At 37.7% G+C, this 22,218-nt stretch overlaps 1 protein-coding gene across 1 annotated transcript in view; it reads left to right on the top strand.

Moving 5' to 3' along the window:
• The window catches only part of ITGA8 (integrin subunit alpha 8), a 115,456-nt gene that overhangs the window by 3,239 nt on the left and 89,999 nt on the right, over positions 1-22,218 (top strand). Inside the window, exons 3-11 of the mRNA XM_072854362.1 lie at positions 8,971-9,071; positions 11,612-11,735; positions 14,027-14,088; positions 15,108-15,153; positions 16,149-16,274; positions 17,401-17,445; positions 20,477-20,520; positions 21,645-21,701; positions 21,889-21,941. Coding sequence (XP_072710463.1) covers positions 8,971-9,071; positions 11,612-11,735; positions 14,027-14,088; positions 15,108-15,153; positions 16,149-16,274; positions 17,401-17,445; positions 20,477-20,520; positions 21,645-21,701; positions 21,889-21,941 — 658 coding nt within the window. The remainder of the gene's footprint in view (positions 1-8,970; positions 9,072-11,611; positions 11,736-14,026; positions 14,089-15,107; positions 15,154-16,148; positions 16,275-17,400; positions 17,446-20,476; positions 20,521-21,644; positions 21,702-21,888; positions 21,942-22,218) is intronic.

Raw genomic sequence — 22,218 nt, 5'->3', positions numbered from 1 at the left:
AAATCCAGCTCTAGCAGCTTTAATTTAAAGATTAATACTTCATGCCTCATAGGAGATTTTGAAAAGTCTTGGAAAACTTTGTGAGTGTTTTCTGAAACAAGCCAGAAAAACTACAGAGGCTGTTTCAGAGCTGGAAGATTTCATTTTGATGCATATTGATACAAAGCTTCCTTTTTAAAGTACTTTTTTTTTACTCTAATCAAATAATATCAGCTCTTTCAGTTAGATTCACTAAGCACAATAAAAGAAACAAAACTGCTGAATAAATTAAAGCATTTTTAATTAAGATCAGAAGTAAAAACTAAGTGGAACTAGAAAGAAAGGGAGAATATAATGTAACACTTAAAAGGCAGTGTGACCCAACAAATAGATAAAGAATTTACTAAATCAGTATTTTTCAGCCACAAGAGTTCAATGGAGGACTTCTAAATTCTAAAGAATTTGTAAAAGAAAAGTAGATTCACATATCCCAAGTTAGATATGTGAAATTGCTGCAGGTCACAGACCACTAGAACATAAAAATTCAAGAGATCAACAAATCCAAGTGGTTGAAAACCACTAGCTTAAATTACTTATGAGCATGAGGGCTTATGTCTTCCATTTCTGAGGGCTGGGTACACAAATGAAGCTCAGGTATGTTGCATTCAATGTGAGTTACGTTCTGCTGTTGAGGAGGGAACATACAGTGCACTTGGATGTTATTTGGACTTTTACAGCCACCAATAAGTATGTAAGTGGGCACCTAATTGGTAAGACTCATATGTAACTGTACAGATTATTTCACTGTTTCCACAAGAACAGTAGACCTAACTTCAAGAAGCGTTCCTTCATTTGCAAATGCTTTGATGTTATTTGTATTAACACTATTAATATCTCAGTCCTACTAAATGAAAACAGTGAGGACACTGACTAGTATTCTGTGATGGCTTCAGTCAAGATTCTGGACATTTTTGAATATCATGGTGTTACAGGTGTGGAGTTGCTTTGTACTAATTTACAGTTATCCTGTATTTTACAGATATTGAGATGTTTACTGAATGAATGGATAAATATGCCTTGTTATGGGCTGTAAAGTATAACAAACTAAAAAGGAAGAAAATGTTTCTCCACAAGCATTTGAGGCTTGTTAAGAGACAATGATGAACAAGAACGTGCTCATGAGTCAGGGAAGGGAAGAAAGGAAAAAATAATGTGTTGAGTTTCTAAAGTACATATTGCCTTAGATAGAGGGGACATTTGTTCAGAAAGTGATTTGAGGGAACCAAGTAAGTGATAGACGCCTTAGTGAAAAACTTAGGCTTGCTTAGGTTAATATTATGATGGTAAACACTGAGATAGGATGGTCTTTGGTCCTGTAAAGGCTGTTTTGTTGAAGAGTTTTGTTTTTCTCTGTGAATAATATATTTCTATTTTTAAATAACTAAATTTTTAGTTTAAAGAAAGTTATTCTATATCCTGCATGCCATAGAGTCCTGAAGGGAGAATACAAATGCTAAGCCTAACTGGACCTGACATCCTGACACAGGTGTAAGACAACTGTGATGTTCCTCAGTAGATCAGAGATCTGACACTGCAAGGGTTGCACCCAGCGTCACTGGCAAGGTGCAGCAAACCTCCCCACCACCACACAGGCTGTGACACTCAGGACTAAACTCTATTCTTTGTGTCATGTAAGCTTTAAATGACAAAAGACAAATCCTTATTGTTTGTGAAGCTCTCTTGCTCCTTTTTTCTCAGAAACTAAGATCACAAGAGGGAGTAGACATTGCATTGGTTGCTAATGTATACCCAACAGGAACACTCAGTATTCACTCAATTCCCAGTAAAAGATATGAAAACACTTTAAAAAATGTTTCATCACTTCCAAGTGCCATGTTCTAGCTGTCAAACACAGACTGGGTTCCTTACTGCTAGCACTGATACTCAAATCCAAGACTACTCCTGAAATCATCTGTGTGGCACTGTGCAAATGTTAGGATGCCCAAGCTGGTCTGTCTTCTATGAGCAGCTGTATAACTTGTGTTAATGTGGAAATGTGTGTGGGCTAAACTACTCTGCTGAGAAGATGGCTTAGTTAGAGTTAATAGAGGTGCAGGAGTATCTGCACCCCATTCCTAAAGGTCATACCACCTAACTGAAATTGTTCTACAGGCAGTTCTCCCAGATTGTCACTAATTTCTCAGATCACCTATCTCTCTTCTTCATAGTAGCTAATCCAGAGATTTCCAAAGCAATGAGGTGCTTTACTTGCAAACTAACATCAGTAATTAATCCTACTGATGAAATATTGTTCCTGACAAGGGACAAGGGGGCAGAGGAGGGAAGTAGGATGAAATTTTGACATGCTGTAGGATTTGAGCCGACCCATCCATAAGCAAGTCATGTAATTGGACATTCCCATATGGGTTGGCCAGTGATATGGCCTCCAGCCAAGAAGGGGCTTTAGCAGGAACTCTGGGTGTTTCCTGCTGTTGATACAGCACTGACTCTGCGTAAGTCCCATGTTTGCAGTTCTCTAAAGCTCCCTAAATCTGGGCACCGGGGCTAAGACTCTGGGAAGAAGCTGAAAGCACTGCCCCTGAGCGCACAACTGGTCCTTTAACCTGCTTCATTGCAGCAGGGAACTGAGATAAAGTATAATGAAAGGGCTTTTAGTATCCCCTTACTCCAGGAGATACAGACTGAAGGGCAGAGACTCTTCTCCCTTGTTTCCCTGCTTAAAGCTGTCCTGTTGCATTGCAGTGTAAGGCTGTGATACTCTTTCATAGAATCATAGAATGGTTTGGGTTGAAAGGGACCTTTAAAGATCATCTAGTCCAACCCCTAAACTTTTTTTTTTAAACCCCTTTGAAATTCAATGACAGGACAGGGGAACAAGCATTGGCATTATATTAAAGAGCTGTGATCTGTCTTTCCTCTCTTACCTACACAAAGCTAACTTCTCCTTTTCAGTTTCTTCATTGTAAACCTCATTTCGTAATGACTATTTCTGCTTTAGCATTGAGGTAGAATTACCAAGTCCTTGTGTTTAAGCTCGGTGCTCTTCCATTCAGCTGCCAGGAGAGGTAGCAGGAGAGCAATATGAAGACAACTTTCTCCCCACTTGATTAACTGGGGAACTTCTGAACCACTCAAAGCATCTTGCAGCCAGAAGCAAACTTAAATGCCCCCTGAAGTGCACTATTGCGTTTGAAATCTGGTAAAGAGCTAATAGTTCATATTTCAGAAACTCATTATAATGGTCACTTTTAATTGTAATACTTAACAGACTGCAACAAGTTCTTATGTTTTAAATTAGCTCCAAAAGGCAGAATTTTAGACACCACTTCTCCTAAGTTTCCAGGACTCACTAAGATGTTGTCTTTGCTATCAGTTAACTTTACTTGTTCTAGTAAAATAGGTTATATTTTTCTAAACTAGCTGGAGAAAATTTGAACTGCCTCTGAAGAGAAATGGGAGGGGGATGTAGATCTGTTCTGGCCAAGTGTGCAGTTGATAAAAAACATGAGCTAATCTGGCCAGCTGTTGAGCTGATTGTAACAGAACCCAGGTACTGTATAAGGAAAGGATGTATTGTGGGGCTCAAGAGGTTTAGTTACATGAAAAAATCATTAGTTGTAAAGATGGTAAGATTCTAGGGAAAACTTAGAATCCTGTTATAAAACAGAATTTGCATCTCAAGAGAAAGTGCTGAGGGACAACTTTGTTGTACTTTTAAATGTTGACACATTTCAGTCCACTATGCCAGTAAGACCTTATCTGGAGCCCCATGGTTCACTTGTAGCATTCTCATTTATAATAGACCCTCATGAGTTTCTTTTATAAGTCTCAGCCTTATCTAAAGAAGGGAAAAAATACCCTTAGCTATGTTAGTTCAAGCCCTTGAGGTCTTAATTTGTTTTTGATCAGATTGTACTTAAAAAATCCTATTGAGTTTGATGATTCTTTTTTCTTGATTCATGGAATGAAAGTCCAAATAAAGCTCTCTAGATATGATCTATTAAATTAAAAAAAATAACTCATATGAATAGCATCTAAGGCACAATAAAAAACAGAAATTAAATAGATGTTTGCAGAATCAGATAAATCTAAAAATAGAAGCAACTCTTCTCATCATGCAAGGGTTTTGCATATCCTTACTGTCTCTAAACACTATGGAGTCTTTTTCCCCCCCAGCATTAATGTTGAAAGCAATTGCTTGGCTTGGTTCCCTAGATCATACTCTTCAGCTTTGCATTTGTGTTCTGTTTCTCTCGTGAGGGTCTAAAATCAATGACCCTGTGAATGTTACTGATTTATCTTTGCTTAGTAATGGGTGGTATCATTGGAATCTTTTATGGTAATGATACCAAAAAGATACCACTCTGCCATGGTGATAAGGTTGACAAGATCCCCTCTCTTCCCTCACTTCTAGAATATGGGACCGTGTATGCCAGTACGAACCCCTCCCTCTCTCTCTTCCCTCCTGTAAGCCACGACCCTAATGATGCAGCAGGGCTGTTTTCAAAGTTAAATTAGGTTGCTCAGAGCCTTGTGTAGCCAAGTTCTGAAACTACCTAAGGATGGAGATGCCATAGCCTCTCTGGGTAATCTCTTCCAGTGCTTGATCACCTTCACTGTGAAGAGTATTTTCTTTATATCTAATCAGAAATTCCCTTGTTGCAACTTACGTGAGTTGCCTCTTTTCCTTTTGCTGCGTGTCTGCATGTGAGTGAGATATTCACTTTCCTTGACCTGTATATATTTATATAAATATAAATGTTTGTTGGTTTTGTATGTTTGTATTCCCATTTTATATAAATATGGATAGGCTGAGGTGATTATTCACCTCTACTCTGTGTATATATAATTATGTGTAAATATATGATATATATTACATTTTGTATTATCTGTATTTATTTATATGTGTGGATGTGCATAGATACATACACACACACATATATCAAAACAGGTATTTGAAAGGGATTTGCCGCTGTGGGTGTAGTCTGAGTAGGTACAGATTAGAGGGCAGAGTGTCACGGCCTGCTGCAGATGCCTGGTTAATGGCCATCTGCGTTTATCCAGTACATACAGGCAAACACACACGGAGCAAGTAAAGATAATACTTTGCGAAGTTCCTGAAGGGTGAGAACTTACCTGAAAGAGTTGCAGGTGTATCACATAGCCGAATTTGTTGCTTTGATTAGAAGCGTTGTGTTCGTGTGTTAAGTTTGATTAAAATATTTTGATTTGCTTTTGTTCATTTCGGTATTTTCAAATTATAACAGATGCTGCATTTTTTACTTCTCGTTTTCAAGGTCTGAATGAATCACAATGAGCCACTATTAGTATTTGCAAATACATCTGTTTCTTATGCAGATTCTGATTACTACAACAAAGAAATATTTGTAAGAGTAATGTTTGATTCATGCCTGTTAAACAGTTTATAATGTGCTGACTCAGTGACTGAGAGGAGATCAACCCCTGTAGAAAGTGCCAAATTTAGTCTAATGTGTGCAAATGATGGATTTGCATTAACATTCCAGGTTCAGGCTTTAATTCCTAAAAATGAATCTCTGCACTGTTGTTCTTACATATGTTTGCTATTTACTGTCTGAATTCAAATCTTTCTACTTGTCCAGCTACTGCTTTGGCAATTTAAGGGGCCTTTTTCCCTTTGGTAGCCCCTAGGTACCTCAAGTCTAAAAGACTGGGTGAAGGAACACTGATTTTGAGAATCGTGTTTCACCATCTCCAGAGCTGCTTCTGAAGCTGGATTGTGGGGCAGTACCAATGTATAGGAGTCTTGGCTCCTGCAGTAGAAAATGAGATGCTTTTGGGTTGCTGAAATGCAGTTTAAGGATGTCCTTGCACCTAGATTTATACTTGTACATCTCTCTGCTCTTTGCATATTCCTGATTGTCTGGGCCTTAGTCTTCAATACAGTCTTAGGCAGTGCAATTAAGAGTGACTCCAGGGCTGAGTTTCAAGCCAAATTTGCGAGTCATCCAGGCTGTTGACCATCTGGAACAGCTCCTGGGCTGGCTCTGAAGCGATCCAGCTGGTACTCAGGCACTCCCTGGACCGCTCTGTGGACAGGCTCAGGCGTTGTGTGCCCAGCCCAGCTGCTGCCTTGTATTCTAGCTATCCTTGCACTAGTGTCACGTATCATGATACAAGATAGCCTGGACTCCTTCCTAAAAGGGGCCAGGCATTCTCCACAAGAGAAGATGACATTTCAATGCAACCCAAATTCAAGCCAAGTTTTTGCTGCTCACAGAAATATAGCTTAGCCTGTGGGTAAGATACAGTATAGACATAGCCTGTGGGCCTCAGATCCCTTAAATAACAGAAGGAGAGATACTTCCGTGTCATGAGGGTGTTGTCAGGACACAGACATGTTATTTTTTGAAACACTTAGATAACACAGTTTTGAGGGATATACCAAAGACAGAAATAACAGCTTTTGGGGGGTTTTTTTGACAACTGGATTGGGATTTATCTGAGTAAACAAATAGCTTTGGCCTGAGCCTACACTAAGTTGGTCATCCTTGGCTATCTACAGTTGGTAAAAAAAATTAAGTACTTTCAGGCCATGGTTCTTCTGACCTTCTCAGATTTTTGCTTTAGGAGAACTGTGCCCTCAGTTGTAAGTCGATAACTAGCTCAGAAGTGGACGTTTACAGTGGCTTGCTTCATTCAGAGCCTTGTATTCCTACGTCCTAATGGAATACAATCAGGGCACAGTAATGACAGTCCATGTGTATTCAGACAAGTTAATTGTGTATATAGCTTCATTTTGATAAAGTTATAGGGGAAGCAGTAGCTGGTTCACAGCAATCTGAAGTACTGAATGGTTGTTATATACAAAAGACTAAACTGTATTTTAAGGCACAACCTCAGAAACTAGGAATATGACTCCATCGCTCCAGCAAGGATCCTGAGCAAAGATGATGAGAGAATTTCTGCCAAAAGAGATTTATTTAGGGAAAAAAGCTATTTATTAATTTGGGTGTGTGTGATATTTTACTCATTATTTTATAATGAAAATCCCATGCCACATGATGAAGGATTCATACTACACCATATGCCACTAAGCAGGGGGTGTGTGTGTGTGTGTACAGTTCTTGCAGATCTACTGGTAAATTCAGCTACGGTTTTTATAAATCTTGCAAACAGTTGTCCTAGTTTTAAAAACTAACATCTTCTCAAACTTGAGTATACTTTGCCAGTAGACAAGTACGCTGTTTTGATTGAAAATGTAAGCTCTTTTTAAGGTAGAATACTGGTCATGAATATCCTCAGAGCCAGGCTAGCACTGGCTGCTGTAAGCTGACCATGGCTGATTTTCAAGCTTCAAAAGCTTTGTTTCTATCAAGGCCTCATCTGTGGACATTGATCATGTTCAGATCTGCTGGACCATTAAAAAAGGAAAAAAGAAACCTTTAAAGTTTGAAAGGGTCTGACTTCACTGGAAAAAATAATCAAAAGTGGTGTAGCCAACAACTAGGTAGAAGCTGGAAGCTCCTACAATGCAGTGTGTCAAAGTCGCGGTCTCCCACACTCTTAAAGTTTAGGCCTAATTTAAATAAAATATATATTTAAAATTAATATTTTTAGAGTGATTTTAAATTATTCTTCCTGAATTTTTAAGATCTAAATATTCCTGAAATTTATCTCTTATCTCTCTAAGCATGGCTTTCCATACTAGCTCCTGTAATTGGTGCAGCACAGAAATAAATATTTGATGAAGGAAAATGTTTTCTCAGAGACTTTCAAACCTTCACAGATTCATTCTCATCCAACTTCCCTTCATGTTTATTAGAAAAATACAGAGATAGAGTAACGTTGTTCTCCAAATATAATGCATTTTTCTTTCTAATTCAGTTTATATCTGTGACATTTATGAGGTTACCACAAGCTGAGGTAACTGGTGATCCAGCATCCTAGAAAAGCATTCAGGTATCTCCTTTATTCCTGTCAGGCAAATCCCAGGAAGTGTTGGCTTTTTAAAGGTGACAATTATACCAGCTGAATTTTTCTTCAGTTTTTTAAAAAATGTATGTAAATCCATACAATATAATCTGACATTGCATTTTTTCCCACATTCCAAAGTAGACAGTCTATGGTTTTATTTTCACTTAGAGTGAATAAAAAGGATTGATTCTTGTGAAATCCCTCCTGATAGGAACCAGAAACAACCATAAGAGAATGCAGATACAAGAGGGAAGGAGTAATGCCCTGCTTATGTATAAATTGAGAAGTTCATTAGGAATGACTGGTAAGGGAAGAGCATAGCTCATGAACATATGGGAAATCAGTTTACTTCAGAGAACTGAGGGTGAAAGGAAAGGATGTCTGCTTTTTATTAAAACCTGAAATGCATTATAATTGGCCTGAGTCTTTGCCCAGATGGCTTCTCTTATGCTGACATCTGCAAGAGTGTATATAAAGCAACATTAAGAAGCTGTCTCTTGTGGCAGTGTGTACACATGTAATTCTGTTAAAAACTAAGTCCTTTGCTATCTGTAGTGTTGGTCTTTGAATAAGCATGCTAAGAAATGTCATTTGTTTGACAAAAACTAATTATGGAACATGGTTTTTACATGGAAAGTTTCTACCACGTATGAGAAAACTTCTTAGGGCTTTTCACCTATTTTTGTAGATTCTTGTTCATTCTTTATCATAAATTCCAGGTAAACTTTTTTTTTTTGCAGGGGGAAACACAGAGTTTCTTCTTCCAGTCCTTTGTATTTTTTTTCTGAAGTTTAAGTGTAATTATTTTGCATTTTCACATGTGAATTTAAGCTGGTTTCCACTAACCAGTAAAAGGTTTAAATGATACTAGAACGTCCATTTCCTGTTAAGCTGGCAGGACGATGACAGTGGATGCAATTTAATATATACATTAGTCTGTTCGCTTGTATCTGTTATTCACAGGGTAATACTTTTTAAACTAAGCTGTCAACATACTGCTTCTTTCTTTGTCAGACAACAGGAAAATTAAAGTCAATGGCACCAGGGAACCTATTGAGTTTAAGACAAATCAGTGGTTTGGGGCAACAGTCAAAGCTCATAAAGAAAAAGTTGTGGTAAGTCTTATGTATTTGGTATTCATTTGGAGATAATGTTTATTTTTCTCAAATGTATATCTTTAGTAGCTCTCTATGTGTAAATTATGGAAACAACTCTATGATGATGCATGAATTATAAAACAGATGATGTATATAACTCAGAAAATGAAAGCAGTCTATAAAATCAGGTTGAAATGATCCATTGAAGATGATCCCGCTGCCATGTGAAAACAGCAGAATGCCATATTGTTATGGAAGTGAATGATGATTTTTTTTAAACAGATAATGGACATGTTTTAGAGATACACAGTAACTGATAGCTATATGCTATAAAATGTTTTGTATTATGAAGCTTTATTTGGAATGTTAAATGCAGAATGTAATGGAAGCCAAGAACCTGTGATGAAGATCAGTTAGTAAGAGAAAGCACTGACCTCTTTTGTCAAATTTACATTGTTTTGAACAGCTGTGTCATAGTCATGGTAAAACAGCTCCAAAAAAGTAATGATAAAAAATCTCCAACTCAAGATTGCTGTCAAAGTGCAGTGTCTGTTTTCCAGTTCCACTGAACATTTTACCTGTATTGATAAGAGGACTCCAGCAGGGGGCAAGTACTTTTATTGCTTAGTAAAGTAGTGGTGATGCTGCTTATACACACACATTTTATATTTACAATTTATGCACTAAGCTTTACATTGAAAATGTCACTGAAGTAATTGTGACAAGAATAATTAGTTTGGTCATTAGTTTTGTTAGTTTTTAAATTGCAAAGCAATAATGTGTCTTGGGATTTGCTTAAAACTTCCAAGTATTACTTAAGAAGTAGTCATAAGGGAAGAGGTATCTAAAGGAAATGCTTTCCCTTCTATACTATGCCTTGTGGTTAACCTAGGGAAGGATTTTGACATGAAACAGGTAATGAATAAAACATCATCCTATTCTGTTACAGAGCTGAGTAAATGTAAAAATTCTAAAAAATTCTAAAAATAGCTGAAGATTTTGCATTTTCTGTACTCTACTAAACAGTTCACAAACTGAAATAAAATAGTTCTTTACCACCATTTGCTGAATCTTAATCAAATGAGCAGAAAACCTCATCACTGACTGATGTGCTGTGTCTGTACTGACCAAACTTTGTTTTGCTGCTGATAATTCTTCTCAGGCTTTCTGAAACAGAGATGTAGTCAACACTTTCCAGGCAAAAATTTGAACAGTGAAGCTGAAAATCTTTGTCTTTTAAGCCTTGTAGACTGAAAGGAGAGAAAAAGAAAATGTCGTCAAGCTGTCAGAAACTTTTTTTTAAACTACAAACGTGATAGTAAACTGCATTAGGTCAACATTTATGATTATATTGAGTTCTTTTTTCAATCCATTTTGCTCAATGTCAGATGTACCTAAAATCACCCTCACAGGACACATACTCCTCTTTGCTGCACTTTGGTTTTGCTCTCTGTTTTAATCTGTAAGGTCTTCTAGGCAGGGGCATATTAAGAGCCCCTGGTCCTTAAACCATTGTTCCAGAAGCTCTGACTTTTATGGTAAGCTCTGAGTAGCACAGTGGTTCATCCAGCTGGAACTGATTGCAGAATGAAGGCTTATACAGTAATGTGAATAATAACAATGCCTTGCCAGAGCTAGACAAGTTTCTGATTGGAAAAGTAAGACAACCTAGGACATGAATGAAGGATTTGTTTGTATCTTACAGGGGCAAGGTTGTAGAAAGAGGTAGTGTCTTCCCCCACCTTCCCCCCCGCCCAGCCAACTGAAAAGTTTTAGGGCACAGGAACTCCTGAAGAATGACTTGCATACCTGACAGCTTATCTTTTTTATTTTTCCAATTATCTGAATTACTTTCAAAAAAGATAATGTCTCTCTCTACACAATTTGTATATCTTTTATCCTTACAGTCATGTTTGTAACACCACTACTGTAACACAGAAGATTAAATATTAGTTCACTAACCAAAACTTACTTACTTAGCAAAAACCTGTTCACTCAGAGGCTGTTGAATGCATTACAGCTGTATCATCTCTCCAAAGATTTGAACCAGGGGTTTATAAGAAGGCAGACAATCTGATGATTGTGATAGACAATATGACACAACACCCTGACAAATCTCCATCTGCTAAGTAGAGTAGAATCATAGCAGTTCTGCTGCAACGGCCATTATCTTAAGACGTATCAGGACAGAAGTAGGAATGTCTTCAGCCACATGTATGTGATCAAGTCCTGTGCAATAAGCAGTTAATAGAGCAAACGTATTACTTGTGAAGCAGGCTTAGAAGGTATTTGTAACATATGCTTAAATGTGAGTTGTAGTCACTTGCAGATTTCACCTGCTAAGGGCTATAAGTGGAAGATCAGACTATGCTTTTCAGGTTATAACGAAATTATAAGAAGCAGTGGTCCTGCATTTTCTTCTGTCAATACGTTATGATCATTGCTGTATGAATGATACAATACCAGAGAGAATCCTTGTACGCTGTGTATTAAAAACTACATTTGCCAGATGCGTGAGTGTGTCAAAGGTAGATGTGACATCGTTTCTGTTTTGATAGGCTTGTGCTCCCTTATATCATTGGAGAACCCTTAAAGATAGCCCTGAGAAGGACCCCGTTGGCACCTGCTATGTAGCAATTCAGAACTTCAGTGCCTATGCTGAATATTCACCTTGTCGCAACAGTAAGTATTAATAGAAACAGTCCTGTGTTGGAGGAATTGATATTGCACCCAATGTTTTCATCCTTTCAGTCTTCACACAGTCTTGGTTGAATGAAGATTACTACATGACATTATTGCATTGGATGAGGGTTTAAAGAAAAATCTACAATAAATTATATGCCTGCAATTGGATGCTTTATTGTATAATTGAAAGAGGAGAAATTAAGTAAATAAAGTTTATGCAGTTATAGTGATGAGATATAATTGGTTCAATTTAAATGGCTTTAAAATGTAGCAAATGGATCTATATAAGAACCAGACAGCATTTTAAACCAATTATTCATGCTTATGCTGAGTATAAATCTCTCATCACAGGATTACCATCTGAAGACCAGACCCCTTTATCACACAAGCCTGTATCACCGTTCATGCCAATATCATTCTCAATAGCTTATTTATGAAGGACTTCCAGCATGGAAGAAAGCCATGCACACTAGCACTGCTGTTCCACACTCTTCTCTGTGCTATTCTGAGGATGTGGTAGCCATCTCTGGGCCTTACTTCTTGGGGAACAGGGAAAAACTGCATGTATATTTAGAGCCAAGTTCAGTTACCTAGAAGCCTGCAGAAAATGCCACACATTAGATTATATCAGTTGTTCATCCGGTTCAGTATCCTATGTCTGAGTGTTGATGATGATTATTAATACCCTCATTACCTCAGTGCTCCAGATTATTAAAATCAATATGAAGTATCCAGTGACTTTACTGAGGTTTGGACTGGGCTACGTCTACGGCAGTTTTTGCACTCACAGATCAGAGAATTGTTCTTTCAGTTACTTTTTCTAAACGTAATGTGTGTAAGATAGCAGATATGATGGGCTTACCTATCCCTTCCAGGGGAAACCCTCACAGCAAAGCTATGATGTTGTTCAGTTTAGCTGAGATGGGTAGCTGTTTCAAGCTGCATGTGCTAGCCTATAACACGAGAAGTCTGAATGTAGTTCCTTGTCAAGATACCACTTGTACGGAGACTCTGCTATTGCAGCTGGCTTTCTTGCCATGTGCACATGGGCTAATTTCAAAACACACCTTTTAACTGTTCCTCTACTGCAAACTGTGCTCCTACCTTTGAGTTTCTCATGGATTCTTTTGCCAAGAAAGTAACAGGCATTTTACAGAAAACATAGGCACTTAACTTCACATACTTAAAAGGTCTCTTTCCGGTGAAGATCTAGAGACAGCATCATATCATGTGGCTGGATTGTCCTGACATCTGACAGATGTGTGATAATGTAGCCCAATAATGCTTTCCATGATCTACCAGAAAATCTGCACACCTATAGCAACGTCAGATATTTGCATGTACATTCGGTGTTACTCTGTGGCTTTCCTTTTCTCACGTTGTAGTATAGCTCTAAACTGAGCTGTGCTATGTCTTTCTTTTAAAGCCTAATTCTTGTCCCTGGATGGACAGAAAGAAGCTGAATCTGTAAGAAATGGTGATAATAAGATCTGCTTCATGTGCTTCTGATGTCTCACTGGGGCTTTGCCAAAGGCTTATGCCATTTGAAGAGAGAGTTCAAGTGGCCATTCCTGCTCTCAGTTTCCCAATCCTGCAGACTTCCAGCACTCCAGCGCTCACAGGAAAGCCCTAAAATGCATACCAACACACTTTCTACAATTGTATAAGGATTTGGAGACTAGAAATAAAACTGGACAGAAGCAGGAAGGATGTTTTTGCATGTACAAATGTGCATCCAAAATTATATTACACTTCAGTCCTCACTGAGCAAATGTGTATCAATTAAAGGGCTGGCCCTTGTGAAGGACATGTGCCCCTTTCCCTTGCCATAGTACAGATAACCAGGATGTTGCCTGAACATTGACCCATGCTGAGCCATCCGCTATGTCAACATTTTTTGAAAATGCCTTAGTAAACACTTATTTTTGTGTTTATGGCAGAGCAGATTGTGGTGACCATTCTAGGTTTTCTTGTTAAGTTGTTTACTTTTGTATCTCCAGCCAAATTCAAACTGAATCCCTGGTAGTTGTTGCAAGGGTCCTTTCTTGGCAGTGAGAGGAGAAATTCCCAAGTAACTGGTCCTATTTTTCAAAATCTTCACAAGTGGGCTGCATGTTCAGGGTCCTGTAGAAGGTCTTCATTTGCTCTGCGTCTTCTAATAAAGAATACACATCTTTTCACGTATTTTGGTAGTTTTGCATTTACAGCCTTACAGCTCCAGGGGTGTGTAAGCTGTCTTCCACATGCACTGTGAAATCAATAAAATGCTTCTACCTTCATAATTGCAGGCAATGCAGATCCTGAAGGACAAGGCTTTTGTCAAGCAGGTTTCAGCTTAGATTTTTACAAGGTGAGATTCTGCTTCTGAAATACTTTGACCAAATGTAATTCTGGTATATCCCCAGTGTTGAATCACTGTCTCAGTGATCAAGAGTTTTTCCCCATGCTGTTGCATATGGCAAGTTTCATGAAGTTGTTGCAAGGTCTTTCCTCCTTTGCAAGCTTCAAACTTTCTGGTTTTATTAATAAAAGAAACACTGCAATCAGTACCCGTTAATCTCTTTGCAGCACTCCAATCTGACTCTGCTCAGTCTATCTTAATAGGTAATTAGGGGAAAAATTGTATGTGCTTGTATCTCAGTGTGTCCCACTTATGATGCTTTCCAGAGACCTGACTTTCAGGAAATAATGGGCAGGCATCAGATAGTTTTTAAAAGTTAAAATAGCTTGTATAAGGATGCTTTTGGAGGTGGACTAGTCATTGAGTAAAACTGTTCTCTTGTGGAGGAGAAAGTGAAAGTGCTTAAGGGAAATAGCTAGTTGTTCTTCTATACCAAGAGGGTCCAGAAACAATATTGTGGGCCAAAGAATAAACTTTGCAACTATTGTTATTATCTGTGCCATTATTACAGTAACAGGACCTCACATAACTGATCATTGCCATTGTTTTCAGTGTTCTGCATCTACATTGTTACTCACATTATTAATAGCTGAGGAGTAAAGACCTCATTGTAGGGTAGACAAAAGTATATTTCTCTATAAAGCATTACTGTTGCTTCATTGAATGTGAAGACCCTCTTTTATGCTGACTTTGTTTTGTTACAAATAATCAGCAATTTTTACAATGCCATGTTAGTGCTAAAAAAATTACAGCTTTCATTCAAGTGAAGATGCATAGCGTGATCTTAACTTTATTTAACTGTGGATTTTCCTGCACATCCATGCACCTACATCCTTTCCCTGAACAGGGCTATTCTCCTTTATCATGATTCTGATATTCTTTTGGTCATTTAAATTGTTTTTCCCATGCATGCTTAATTTTGTTGTGTTCCTTTGTTGTGTAATTTTATTCAATTTTGCTTTTTGTAGAATGGAGACCTGATAGTAGGCGGCCCTGGTAGTTTTTATTGGCAAGGTATGTTCATCTGGCTGGTTAACTTGATCTAAGAAGTGAAGCAGAAAGTATTGTGGAAAATGTTGTTCTAGATTTCCATTGTTTTCTCAGTTTAAGATAACCAGTCTCTGGTCTCATTTTCAACAAATATAAATCAGAAGAATTGCTTAACAAGCAACTGAGCATAAAAACAAGTCAGGGAAAATTCAGGACGTAGGTTGTATAGGAAGCAAAACAAATAGAAATAACTATTTTTATGTTGGCATTTTAACACATTTGTCATTTAATTAATAAGCTGACTTTTTCCCTAGAAATACCACAATTTTAAAAATAGCTAATATTTGTACAGCAAATGTAATATTTTCAAAGGTGTTGTCACTATTTGTTTATGAACACCACCTTTTATTGCTATCTGCATATATTTTTAGTTCATTTGTGGCATCACTGTAGTTTTCAAGATGAAGTTTCTTGTGTAGATAAAACCTGAAGTGGTTTTGGTAAAGGGTTAAAAGGGTATTTTTGCTTTTACCTGTTTTGACATGTATGATATAGCTGATTCCCAGACTCTGCCTACCAACTTGCCTGTTGTCGGCCTCATTGTTGTGTGGTTTTGCATTGCCATTAAAGGAGTAAGATCTAGTTGATTATGATGGTAGGGGATTCATAGCTTTGACTTCTCCATTGAGAAATTGCTTCCGTTGGTCTACTACATTTGTGCAGTACAGCATCAAAAGGTAGCTGAGCCTGAAAATGCTTTAGTTTGAATCAGCACCTTGAAATGAGTCTGGAGATGTTTTTGTGATGGTTCAATAGAGTCTCAATGCCTTGTTGTGTTGATTTATGTGTACTCTTGAGACTTTCAGGGTAATAATGGAGAAAGATTGAGAGAAGATGTCTACTCTTTGCATCTGTGCTATATTATCCCTTCAGCTCTGTTCTGATGTTCTGCTAGCCCTATTTTGTAGAAACTGGCTCTCCGTTATGTCCCTTTCATTTACCAATTTGTTTGAATCCAGGTCAGGTAATCACTGCAAGTATAGCGGATATCATTGCAAATTATTCCTTCAAGGATATTCTGAGGAAACTAGCACGAGAGAAGCAAACAGGAGTGGCACCACCCTCGTATGACGACAATTACATGGGTAAGCTAAGCTCTACGTCAGTTAGCAATATGTTCTAAAAGCATGGGGCTTATATAAATGTGAAAACAAGCCTTAACTTACTAATGTCCCAATTGTAAGAGGATTTGAACATGTTTTGCCTTAAGCACAACAGCAAATCAGTAGTTTGCTAGTTACTTCAATGGCATTATGAACATTCTTAAAATTATGCGCAGCAATAGGGTTTGAGGGTTGAGATCTCAAATGGCTCATTAGGGTTCTTATTATTTGATCTTAATTAATTGAGCAGAAATACAAAATTTTCCCATTTATATCTTTTTTCATTCCAAGATGATGGATTGAGTTTAAAGTAATTAAAGACTATTTTCATTTTTAATAGATAAAAGAAAATTAAGTTCTGCAGTATTTTGTACAGTACTGCACAAATACCCAATTTATTCTCACTGGTATTTAAAAGATACAATTTATGTAAGCAATAACAAAAGTCAGTTTGAAGATATTATGTAATAAATAGACAAAAGGCTCTTTATGTACCTTTTATTAGTACTGATCTCTAAGAATTTGCATGATATTCACGTCTCTGCATGTAAGAGGTTTTTCTTCACATAATTATAGAAAAGATGCAGTGGAATTTGAAGGCAAAGATGCATCCTTTCATCTCTACCCATAGATTTGAAATTACAGTGCCCGGTACAATCCCGAAGTCTTTACTGTGTCAATAGCAATTATCTCACAGGTTCACTAAAGCTCCAGGAGGTACTTAACTGCATCTTTGGAAATCTGTCTTCCATATAGAGCTGAAACAGGATACTCGCACATTACGGTACAGTAATGAAGACCTAAATTGTGTCAATAGCTGTTAGGGCAAACCACTGTAGTACCTGCTGTTTTTTAAGATAAATTATTAATTATTTAGAAGCTCATTTTTGGAGAAAAGGGATAGATTTATTATATATTCAGATGTACAGTTAATTTAGTCATAATAATGTGATAAACAATTTTCCTTTTTTCCACACAGTTTTGGTATACTAATGTTAGAGAATTTGCATTCTGATGATCAGATGAACAGACAAATCTGATTGTCCTTTCATATTTTTTGACAGAAATGGTTTATCAAGTGTTCTGCTTGTAATTTATCTTTAAACAGGGTACTCAGTGGCTGCTGGAGAATTTACTGGGGATTCTGAACAAGGTAAGAAGCTATATACTTGAACGGAAACCATATGACCATACACCTATTAAATTCCTCATTTTGGGTCTCTACGCAGGAACATACCTTTTATACATTTGAAACACTGGTGAGACTTAAGCTATCTGTACCAAATATTCTCAGAGGCAAATATTTCCTTAGAAGGTATAGTGTAACAGAGCAGAATTTAAGTAACCCAGAAGTCTGAATGTGTTCTTATGGAATCATTCCCATGCATCTGTTCAGCAGTTAGAGCTGTGACACCATGATAGGTGGAGCCACTTAATTTAGCCAGTTTGGTGACTAGTAGTACCAAGTGGAGCCAACAGTGCAGTCCTGTACACTCTTTCAGTCCATACTCAAGTTACTCACCTGCATAAGGGCTGCTGGATGTCAGCATCTGGCTGGCCAGGTGCAATGTGGCTTGGAAATGTCTGTGTATGCTGAAAGCACACTTCTGACTGCCACATAAACATCACAGCCCAGGCTAGGAGATGACATTCAGCTGCTTCTGGACAAAGACGTGTGTACACCGGCATGCTAACTCTTGCTGGTGAAAGCAGCTCTTGGCTCTACAAAAGTTTCCCTAGTTCCAGTTCATGTGGCTTAAGGATGGCGTGCCTGGGGCAGTTCATTAGTTGACCCTTTTCATACATTGTATTTTCCTGCACAGGCATAATACAGTAAGAACAAGTTCCCTGTGCTCTTGCTCCTACCCTGTGCCTTATATTTAACAGCAGGGAACAGAAGAACTGAATTCCTTTTATTAAAATCTGGGCTAAGAGGGAGAGAAAACATTCTACAGGAAAATGAGGTGTTCAATTAGTCCTTTGAATTAGGAAAAGCTGAATGCACATTAATATAAATGTCCAAATATAGAATCATGCCTGAGACTTTGTAAAAGTTCTTGGATCAAGTAAGTTTGATACAGGATGTATTTAGAATAATTTGCATTTAGGCAGCAACTGTCATCCACAAAGAACCAGACATCTCACAGACTTAATAGCATAGCTTAAAAACATCATCACAGTGAAACCTTCACCTGAAATGTTTCATGATCTGTAAAACACCACCTTCTAGGGCTCTACATTCATGATTTGATAAAGTAGAGCAACGTGCACTAAGGAACGGGTTTTGACCAAAATTACAGGCTAATTTTTTTTTTTAAATATGCAGGATGTCATTACATAACTTAGAATTCAGCTCAGGCATTGAGGTTCAAGTTGTTGCCTCTGGCAAAAGGTGACACAGGATATGTATTAGTTTCACATGGCCAGGGAAAACTGCCCTGGAAGGTGGCAGCTCCAGTAACATAGTTCTGTAGTTCTCTAAGGACAAAGTCAGAGCAATCCATCCTGCAGGGGCTAGGTTTAGCAGCACTAGCTCCTGGAACACCTGGAACACCACTGAGGCTCTAACTAAATATCAACAAGACTTAAACCTCACTTAATTCATGTGCTGAACTCATAGCACAAAGTGCTGTGGCAGGAGAACTAAAAACAAGCTGAACATTGTCTGATTCTTAAGTTTTAAAATAAGTTTTGCGGATGTGTGAGAAATTGAACACTAGTTTGTCTGTGTCTCTGCAAGTTGAATCCAGTGTAGAAGAAAAGCTCCTGTCACAGCTGTCTGTTTGGCAGAGTATGTTAAAAATAGTCAGTTATAAATAGAAATTTGTCCATGATTTAGCTATTTTCAGGTGTTCTGAAAATGTACAGGATTTCAAAACACATAGTTAGCTGAAAATATCTGTGATCCCTGGGGTTTCATACCTTAAGAGCTATGTTTCCTGTGTAAGGCTGACAGTCTATCAGAAAGTATTGCTTAAAGGGTTAGCTTTCTTGAGGGGGTGAACAGCTCCATGGTCCAGACTCACAAAGCCAATAGAGACATAGTACATTTCTAGAAATGAACACAGAACTGCTGCTACTTAATCCCTATAAAGTTAGAGTTTCCTGTCCTGTGCCACTGTGGGTTAAAAAAAAAAAAATTTGAACCAAATGCTATAATGTGGAAAAAAATATGTGTCCCTGGTAACGGAAGGCTGCAGCCACCTATATATATATATATTTTTTTTTAATGCATACTCACATTTTTATAATGGATGGCTATTGAATCAGTAAGTCATGTGAATGATTAGCACAAAGAATTGCATTGTTGGCTGACCTGGGAATTGTCCTGTGTCCTGTTCAATCCTTCATTACCACTGCCATCTCCCCTTAACCAAACACATTCAACCACAGGGGAGTGTATAAATCTAGGGAGGAACAGAGGAATGCCAGGTCAATACAAGCAGGTGTCTGAGGTGCTCTGGTATCTGAAGTTCCTGCTGCTGTTTTCTGATGTGGATATCCTAATGAGGGAAGGTTTAGACAGTAAGACTGCAGGCTGTGACTTTGCTATCTTCTTTTTTATCCACTAGTAGTTTAAGATTTCATCATCGAGCAGAATTACATCCCAGAAGGCAGCTAGGTCCAATGTTTTATGTTCTTGTTCAATGGATTCGCCCAATGCCACTCACAAAAATTTCCTTGTAATGCTTTTAGATAGCCTGTGCAGAACTTGTTGGACACTTTCATGGCATCAAGCCAAGTAACAGATGAGACGAACTATTGTGCAGCCATAAAGAAAAGGGGTATTTGTAAGGACAGTTGTGTTTAGCTTCTGTACTCTAGTGTGTGATGGCACAACTAATTCTGGTTCCATCAATCCACAGGTGTCAGGTAACAAGCTGAATTGTACGAAGAGCTTTATTATACTATGTTATGCTAAGTAATGCTAGACAGAAAGAGATCTCTGGATGAGTGTATTCAACAGTTAAGATGTAATATTTCATGCAACTAGGTGCACTAAATGAATGTTAAAATCTTATGAATTAATGTCCTGAAGTGTTTTGCAGGTGTTTCCGATACAGATAACAAACCAAAATCCTAAGGGTTATATGTCAAGGAAGAATTTAAGTGGCATGGAATGCAGGTTGCATGTACCACTCGGATAGCATAACCAGTTCACTGTTGATCATTTATCTTTTCAGAGTTGGTTGCTGGAGTCCCAAGGGGAGCACAGAACTTTGGCTATGTATGTACTGGACCCACATTTTATCCTTTTTATAGTGAAAGTGAAGTTAGACCATTTGGAAGGTTAAAGTCTACGTTATATTTTCTGTTTCTTGGATCCTAAACTTTCTAATGAGAGAAAACTGCCACTGACTTTCACCCTCAGGCTTACCTGGCTGGGTTGAAATGCCTTACTGGTTTGGGCTTTGAATATTAAGCACTTAATCCTCTCTGAAGTTTGTTTTCAATAGCCAACTACAAGCATGCTTTGAGTATGACGAGTATCCCTATACCCACTGAGTGTTATCAGACCTAAGCTTACCCATAGATTAGCATATTTCATGTGCAATGCTGTGTCCACAGTGGAGAGAGGTCCAAGTTCAGATTATTCATACCCAGTCTTTATTTTCAGTGCTCTAAGTATATAAACTGAATACCAGATGCAAAGAGTCATGATACGCAGTTAGAAGTGAAGAGATAAAACAATATACATGTGTGGATACATCTTTTACCTCATAGGAAAAAAAAGTTTCAGGACTAACCTGATTGGGAAACAGAGATCCCAACCACAGACACATTCTCTAGTTTTGTGAACCCAAAACTCCTTGTGTCTCTGGAACTTACTCATACCATTTTTCAGAGGAAAGGTGTGTATGTGTGTGATATATATATATGTATGTATGTATATATTTCTTTATGTTTTAAGTTCATGTTTTGATGCGTACTAATGTAGTCACAGTGATTTCACAGAATCACAGAATCACAGAGGTTGGAAAAGACCTTTAAGATCATGGAGTCCAACTGTAAACCTAACACTACCAAGACCACCACTATACCATGTCCATAAGCACCTCATCCAATCGCCTTTTAAATACTTCCAGGGATGGCGACTCATTTGCTGCTGTTCACAGTATTCAGAAGGAAGGAAAACAGTCTTTTCCCCATTTTATTTACAGGGGACCTGAGACTCATAAAATCTTAGTGATTTGTTCAAGATCATACAGGAAAACTGTGGTGAAATGAAAGAACGGTTGGGTTTTCTTGGCCACTTGGACCATCCTTCAGTGTCTCAAATTGCTTTGCAGTGGCATTACACTGTAGCATCTCCATTTGTTCTTGAAACTTTCCATATTTTTCTGTTATCAGGTCTCAATTATTAATTCTTCAGACTTGACCTTTATCCAGAACTTCACTGGTGAACAGGTAATGTCAAGCAACTTCGTGATGAAATATTATATCTCTAGAGGATATAGTTTCATTAACATAGTTTCAAGAATATATAAAATATTTTTTAGAATTAATGACCATAGGAACAAAGAGGATTATCAGTAAAAAATTTTTAAAAATTGATATCTGACATGAAAGCCTATCTGTTGTTTTTTATTTCCAGATGGCGTCTTACTTTGGGTACACTGTTGCAGTATCTGATGTTAACAATGATGGGTAGGTTACCAAATATATTCAGCTCCACTGAACATTCATAGAAGCAATGCTTGATATTTATTAATAAACACAGGTTTTCAGGTGCTTCATACCTGCTTCTCTTCACTTCTCTGCTTTTCTAATTGTAATTGTTCATGTAGGCTTATCTTTGTGCAGTCACAGTAGCACAAGTATTTGCAGGCCTAGTTTAGGTGAGTTTATCTTCCTGAATATTTATTCAAAGCAGTGTGGCAGAGCAGGAATGTCCAAAGTCTTAGGAAACAGATCCAGGTAGAAG

Source organism: Ciconia boyciana, chromosome 2 (assembly GCF_034638445.1).
Source record: "Ciconia boyciana chromosome 2, ASM3463844v1, whole genome shotgun sequence".
Lineage (NCBI taxonomy): Eukaryota > Metazoa > Chordata > Aves > Ciconiiformes > Ciconiidae > Ciconia > Ciconia boyciana.
The sequence above is the reverse complement of the archived record's forward strand: the minus strand, read 5'-3'. Positions and strand labels throughout refer to the sequence as shown.